Source organism: Blennius ocellaris (assembly GCF_963422515.1).
Source record: "Blennius ocellaris genome assembly, chromosome: 21".
In the NCBI taxonomy this organism is placed as follows: domain Eukaryota; kingdom Metazoa; phylum Chordata; class Actinopteri; order Blenniiformes; family Blenniidae; genus Blennius; species Blennius ocellaris.
In genome coordinates, this window is record NC_137670.1 from 1,668,591 (window position 1) to 1,676,090 (window position 7,500).

Below are 7,500 nucleotides of genomic sequence, written 5' to 3' on the forward strand. Positions count from 1 at the left end.
ACGTGCTCGTTTTTTCTTTATTTCTTTTTGTCCTGCTGAGGAAAATCCATCACACGGTCCGTGTTGTTCCCGTGAAGAGTTCCTCGACCTGTTGATTAAACACGTGTTTCGGACCTCCAGGTGAGTTTGCGGGTTGCGGGAGTCACCTGGGGACGCGTCGCGGATCCCGCGTGGCTTTTTGTTTTGGATGCAGGTTCGATTCCGCGACGGTGTGGACTTGCGTATTGGATCCGCTTCTAATCCGGGATTATTTCAAACGTGCGCGATGTAAATCCCCACCTGGTGGTGCAGGACTGGTCGCTCCACCTGGTCTCAAGTCAACATGACGTCACTCATGATGCATTTATGAGGATTTCTATTAAATCAAACTGCAGGTGTTTGAAGCGGCAGAGGTGTGTGAGGCATTTTCCAAACTGAATGTTATTATAGCTGCACAATATGAATAATAGTAAACGTGTGATAGCGCAATAAAGGCCTCAAAACAAGCACGTATAATAAAAAAACAAGCTGCGTGTCTATATTTTGATGGTATGGCTGCATAAAGCATTCTGAAATGAAAAAAATGACACCTCATTTGTTGAAATCGGACAATCCAAACCAGAGTTATGGTATTTTGAAGGACGCAATTATGGCTAATTAGTGGTCAGTGAAACAAGGAAAATGCATTAGAGCAACAATAGAAAACTGTGATCTGAGTTTATTGTAGTCTTTGCACGGCTGTTAATCTGGATATATATATATATATATGACTATTTTGGTTCCTACCTTTTCATTCTATGATAAGTTTTCTAAATTGTATTGCATTATAAGCAAGATTTATCAACATGTTGAACGGAAATTCCATGAAAATGTTCATCTGGCACATTTGTACGCATCATGTTCACTTCCTGCCGGGATGAAAACTTTATTCACCATATAAGACGCCAAAACATAACTTCAGGTTGCACTTTGCTGAGCAGATTCAGTATTTTGAACGTGAAACTCACCTATATTTTCGAAAATCCCAAACTTTGGAAGTAAGGGGTCGTATTTTCATAAAGTAAAACACCGGGAGACTCGGTGTCGAGTGGCGAATCCAAAATGGCGGAAAGTGATGAAGATAACGCAGAGCTAGCCGCCGCAGCCGCATTTTCGTGGACCGAATCGAGTGCAGCGTTCAAAAAGATGATGACGTCGGAAAATGACACGACGCGAAGATTTCCAAGTGCCTAGAAAGGTGGAGAAGGAAGTGAAGGATTTGGCGCGACTGCAGCATTAACAAACATTAAAGCATTAACAAACACTACCGCTCCAAAGCACACAGTGGGAATCAAACCAGGCTGGACGTCAACACGGTTTCTTCTTCACACGCGGTTTTACAGGTTTTGCCGTCGTCTCTCGGCCTCAGATGGAGAAACAGCCTTTGCCAGCAGACGACTGCCAGACCGGACCGGCGGGGTCAGAGGTCACCGGCGAGGAGGCCGAGGGCGCCACCGCCGCCGCCGCCGCCGAGCCCGCCGCTCGCGCCGGATGGAACAGCAAAATCGAGTATTTCCTGGCCCAGGTGGGGTTCAGCGTAGGGCTGGGGAACGTGTGGAGGTTTCCTTACCTGTGCCACCAGAACGGAGGAGGTGAGTGTATGGCTGCAAGGCGAGGAAACATCGTCGCCGCATGTGGATTTCCAAAACTCCAGTGTGTGTGTGTGTGTTGTCAGGATCCTTCCTGCTGCTCTACGTGCTGCTGATGCTGCTGGTTGGAATCCCCCTGTTCTTCCTGGAGCTGGCGGCGGGCCAGGCCATCCGGCAAGGCAGCATCGGCGTGTGGAAGTACATCTCCCCCCGGCTGGCCGGCATCGGCTACTCCAGCTGCGTGGTACGGCCAGTCACTTCCTGTGTGTGTGTGTGTGTGTGTGTGTGTGGTGGGTTTCACTCGGTAACATGCAGCCGCATGTCAGAATAAAGGAAGATTTTTTTTTTTTTTTCCCGTTTTGGTTGTTTTTCCTGCCGTGTGCAGACACGTTACTGAGTGAACCCTGCACGTTTGGTTTCCCCCTGTCAGTCAGTGCAGAGGGCACGATTAGCGTCGGCACACAACAAGCTCTCTCTCTCCCTGCAGAAGACAATATAATAATAATAAAGTTGATTAAAACCCCCCCCTTTTGACCGTTAAGATCAATAACCTGGTCGTCGTACACGTCACAAAACATGGCTGCTACAATTTCACGAGGTTTTTAAAAAGAATTTAGTGGCTTTTTCATGACTTAACACGTCGTACCAATTCGGGAGCTGCTCGGTTCTGCCCGACTAAATGCAGCTTCAACACGTGTGCGTCACCAATTCATGTCCCCCCCCACTACAACAGGTAATAGGAACTATTTAGTTACCTTTATACACAACCAATAAACCAAAATACTACTGAGGCAGTCTGTTATCAATTCATAAGGCAGAAAATACGACAATGTCGTCCACAAATAAAAAAAAATTCAATATAAAATATTTACTCGGCTACACCAGTCGTCATGACGACGCCGTCTGAACGTTTGATTTTCCCAGGTCTGCTTCTTCGTGGCGCTCTACTACAACGTCATCCTCGCCTGGAGCCTCTTCTACCTGGGGAACTCCTTCCAGTCGCCGTTGCCGTGGGAACAGTGTCCGCTTCAGGCCAACGTGACGGGTCAGGCAATAGACTTGGGACGTCTCGTCTCGTGTCGTCGTGTCGCTCCCCCCCCCCGAGACGGGCAACTTGACGGTTTTTTTGTGTCTCCTCCAGTGAGAGAGTGTGAGAAGAGCTCGCCCACGTCGTACTTCTGGTACCGGCGAGCGCTGGACGTGACGGACTCCATCGACCACACCGGCTCCTTCAACCCCTACGTGGTGTGCTGCCTGCTGGGCGCCTGGACCGTTGTGTGTCTGGGGATGTTCAAGGGCATCAAGAGCTCCGTCAAGGTAGCTAGCTGCTTTTTATCCCCCGCCGTGGCCGATAGGCCCCGAAGGGGGATCTTGAAACAGTCTCCGTACGTCCGTCTGTCCGTTCGAACGTTTCTACCTATATCTCGGCAACCCCTGGGCCCACAGTGACCAAACTTCACATGTGGATACATCTCAGAGGGGGAAGGGATACTATGGTGACCTTGACCTAATTTGCATATTAAGTAGGTCACAGGGTCACGAAGTGCTTAAAAACACATTTTGGGCTCTGGAGGCCTAGGTTTTTGAGCTAGGGCTCTGAAATTTCATACACACCTACTAGTACTCTGGGGACACCCTCCAGCATACCAAGTGATCTGACCTTGACCTTGACCTTGAAGATTGGTAGGGTCTGAAGTTTGCTCGTCATGGTTGCACAATACATGTATTTTCATATAAACATTTCTCCTCATTTCTCAGCAGTTCCTGGGCCCACAGTCACCAAACTTCACACATGGACACTCCACCTGGGGAGAAGGGGCACCATGGTGACCAGGACCTCATTTGCATATCAGGTCACAGGGTCACTAAGTGCATAAAAACACCTTTTGGGCTCTGGAGACGTATTTTGACATAGCTTATGAAGAAGACCTTTCAGATTCTACATAATGATCTACTAGGACCCATGGAACACCCTCTAGTGTACCAAGTGTGCTGCCTTAGAGCTGCTTTGTGAGAAAATAGAAAGCCCTCCGGCGGGGGATCAGCCCAGCAACGGCCTTCTTGTTTAAAATGTCCCTTTTACTCGGGGACTTTATCCTCCATTAATACACACTTCTCAGTCACTCTTTTCTTTTCTCCCTCCAACGTGAGAGCGCAGCGCCACACGCTGGTACACCACAATACTACCGGCCGGAAACCCCCGCCGCCCTCCAAAATAAAGTTCCCCACCACTTGGACTCGTGTACTGAAGCATATCTATTTATCTCTTATTGTATATTATTTATTTCTTGTTTTCAAAAGATTGACTGCAGTACAACAGTTTATTTGCTGCTTCTACATTACAAGATTTGTTTTTTTAAACGTGTTCAATAAATGCTGTTCCAAATTCAAAGACATAATCTTGATTAGGATTAATTCCCGTCGTTGAGCAGCCTTCCTCTTTACGTTCACTTTCTCTCTTTTCTCAAGTGCCCAGTCTCAAAGACGCCGTTTGCACATTAGAGGACAAATTAAATTTTCTTTCACCGAGTCCCAATTTTGCACGTTTGCTCTTCAGCGTATCTCCATGATCTCACTTTATGCAGCTTCCACTCCTGTGCTGATTTCCGCTTCACACACAGATTTTCACCGCACAAAAATCCACAATAATCTGAAGAACTGAACCGAGCTGCTCTCACTTTCACATTTTCTTCAGAGAAGAGGGACGTACAACAGTTTCCACAAGATAAAAGAATCGAGGCTCCGTCGTTCCTCTGACTTTAGTTTTTTTTTTTCTTTTCTTTTCTTTACACTCGGTCTGTTTCCATGACAACGGTTCAAGTGAAAACACGTCGTTTTTAACGCTTTCCTTTCCTTTTACGGACTCTGGTGGACGGGCGACCAACTTGTATTGTTGCTACAGTGACTGTCAAAATAAAACGACCGAGTCCAGGGGAAGCTGGACTGGCAGGAGGAAACATTATTATCGTCCCTCTACTGAGCGTGTGCAGAACGAGCGTTCGCTGTGTGGCGCACTCACTGGATTTTACCTGAAATTCATTTTTTGTTGTTTTTTTTTTCTGGTACAAATCACGAATGGGAACTTTCCCAGTGTCCAGCTTTTTACCGGGAACAAAGTTCACATCCTTCCTGTGAGAAACTTGATGAGAAGGACCGTTGCTTTGGCTTCAGGCGATCAACGGCAGGTCCGTGTGTGACGACGTGTTTATTGCACATGTGGAAGCGTTCGTCACGAGAGTGTGTAAACACACTGGTTGATAAGAAAGGAAACGGAAGGTTTTGGTTACACAATCACAGTTGAGTCTAAATCCCCGTCATGTGTTGGCTTAATGTCGGCGCCGCTGTTGGAGAGGAATGAGTGGAATCTGTGGCTTAAGGTGATTAAAAACCACATTACGTCGTTGGAGTTTAGCGTAAGTTGCTGTGCTAGTTTCACGCTGACGTCGGTTTCTTTCCCTCGTTCAAGTGTTTTCATCAAGTTCCAGCTTTCTCTTTCCGTCCTCAGACGGGAAGTTTAACTGACCCGAAGTGGAAAAACACGTTTTTCAAGTCACATTGCCAAGATTAGAAATTTTTTTTTTAACTTATCAGATTAGTTTCCGTCAATACATATATATATAATCCATGTGATGGAAGTGTTCAGTCATGAGTTGCCGACAAAGTGCAGATCAGACGTGTTTCTTGCAGTTGTTGTCGTTATTCACCTGAAATCATGATTCCAGGAGTCGTGAGTTCAGGTTTTGCTTTAAAAAAATAAAAAAAAGGGCGACGCCCACTTTAACTGTGAGTCATTGAGAGTCCAGGAGTCACACTGATGTCCACAAGGTTTATTCTGTACAGAAGCTGGACAACAACACATTTTATTCATAAAACCAACAAAAAAAAACAATTATCTGTGTCTCTTGCTTCTCTCTTAACAGATCATACTTCTGAGAACATCTGAGGGTTAATAATTACTTATTAAGGTTCTATTAATTATAATTTTTGCCTGGATGACCAACGGAAAACACAAAAAAGAGGCAGACCAGATATAAAATTGGCCCGGGTCACATGACATTCAGTACAACTTTATAAACAAATCAAACAAACAAAAAAAAAAGCAATGATAATTGTTTTTATTGAAATTATTTTTAAAAAATGGCCACAGAACAAATATCTTGACTCTACTTTTGTAAATAAATTCACTGAACAATCGTAAGATGATCAACGTCCTGTGTTGCCATGGTAACCAAAAGACTCTTGCACCCACATTAAAAAAAGAAACACAGCATAGATGTTTAATCTTGCCTGTTAAACTTCTGCCTCCCTCGGCGACTTGCTTCTTTATTTGCGCGTCTTAATAAACGGTGTTGGTCAACAGAATTTTATATTCTGCCGATGATGATGATGATGATGATGTCAGCACCTGTGTTTTATGTTTTGTTTTTATGTATTATTCTTGTATTTGTTTCTCAATGTATTGTTTTTCTAGCTTTGTTGTGAAGCACTTTGGGTTCCACTGGGTTATTGTAAAGGGCTACACAAATAAAATTTGATTGATTGATTGATTGATTGATTGATTGATTGATTGATGGATGGTGGTGTGTGCCTCCCCAGGTGATGTACTTCTCCTCCGTCTTCCCGTACGTAGTGCTGATCTGCTTCCTGGTCCGGGGCCTCATGCTGGACGGGGCCCTGGAGGGCATCAGTCACATGTTCTACCCCAAGGTGAGGGCGGGTGATGGTTGGTTGTGTGTGAGCGTTTGGGCGGATGTGGCCGTTTCCCTGACTCAGCGTTTTTTTTTTTTGTGTGTGTGTGTGTGTGTGGCAGCTGGAGATCTGGGCGGACGTGCAGGTGTGGCGCCAGGCGGCCACGCAGGTCTTCTTCGCGCTGGGCCTCGGCTTCGGCTCCATCATCGCCTACTCCTCCTACAACCCCAAGGACAACAACTGCCACCGCGACGCCTTCACCGTCTCCGCCATCAACTTCTTCACGTCGGTGCTGGCCACGCTGGTGGTGTTCTCCGTGCTCGGCTTCAGGGCCAAGAACCGGGTGATGGACTGCGTCGTCAGGTACGAGGCCCCGAGCCGCCGCACGGCCCCTTTTTGACCGTCGACTTTAACCCGGATCGGCGTTGGCGACGTTTCATGAAGAAGAAGATACTTTATTTGTATCGCACCTTTCACAGATAAAAAATCACAAAGTGCTTCACAGAGGCACAACAAAATAGTACAGATGGAATTAAAGTCCCAGTGAAATGAAGGTTCCACCTCCAAAACACTCTGGTGTCTCTTCTAGAACATTTTCCTGCTAACTGGCTGAAGGTAAAATGTTAAAACGCGACAATCTGAGAGTAAATAGCCGATAAACGGCGCTATTTCCTCTGCTGGGCGGAGCTTCTGACAATAACAGAGTGACATCACGAGTTGTGCACACGCCCAAGTTGTGTTTACATTATGGAGGATCAGAGTTTTGACCACGAAGAGGCTGAATTTAACCATATTTCATCATCATGGTCATTTCAAACCCAGTGATTGATGAAGAAGACACAGAAGGTGGTTCTGCCATCGGTGACCCCGTCTGGAACATGTTTGAGGAAGCAGAAGACGCTTCGTCCTCCATTCGTCCTCGTCTCCTCGCCTCAGCAGCCGCCACTTTTCACCTTTGAGGCTTTGAGGCTCCTGACTTTTGGCAGAACGACCGGCTTCCTGGATCCAACATGTCCAAGAGCTAGAAGACTGAATCACCGAAGACGAGTCCAGGTATTACTTGATCGTCTACTAGCCGCGTGAGCTAGCGGCTCCCGCTAGCCACCCGAGCTAGCGACTCTAGCGGCTCCCGCCGCCCGTGCTCCTTTCCTCCTCTCGGTCTCTTCCAGGATCAATCTTTCATCAAGGCTCATAAAACGCCGAC

General features: G+C 46.5%; 1 protein-coding gene across 3 annotated transcripts in view; it reads left to right on the top strand.

The window, feature by feature from the left end:
• Positions 1-7,500, top strand: part of LOC308145741 (sodium-dependent neutral amino acid transporter B(0)AT2-like) — a 15,688-nt gene that overhangs the window by 2,123 nt on the left and 6,065 nt on the right. Inside the window, exons 1-7 of one of the 3 annotated variants that reach the window (XM_080517272.1) lie at positions 1-120; positions 1,362-1,610; positions 1,694-1,851; positions 2,532-2,652; positions 2,749-2,924; positions 6,204-6,314; positions 6,418-6,659. The exon at positions 1-120 is cut by the window's left edge and continues 64 nt beyond it. In XM_080517272.1, the coding sequence (XP_080373398.1) occupies positions 1,388-1,610; positions 1,694-1,851; positions 2,532-2,652; positions 2,749-2,924; positions 6,204-6,314; positions 6,418-6,659 (1,031 nt within the window). In that variant the 5' untranslated portion in view covers positions 1-120; positions 1,362-1,387. Of the gene's footprint in view, positions 121-1,361; positions 1,611-1,693; positions 1,852-2,531; positions 2,925-6,203; positions 6,315-6,417; positions 6,660-7,500 lie in introns of all 3 variants that reach the window. The other 2 variants (XM_080517270.1, XM_080517271.1) reach the window with 2 other exon arrangements.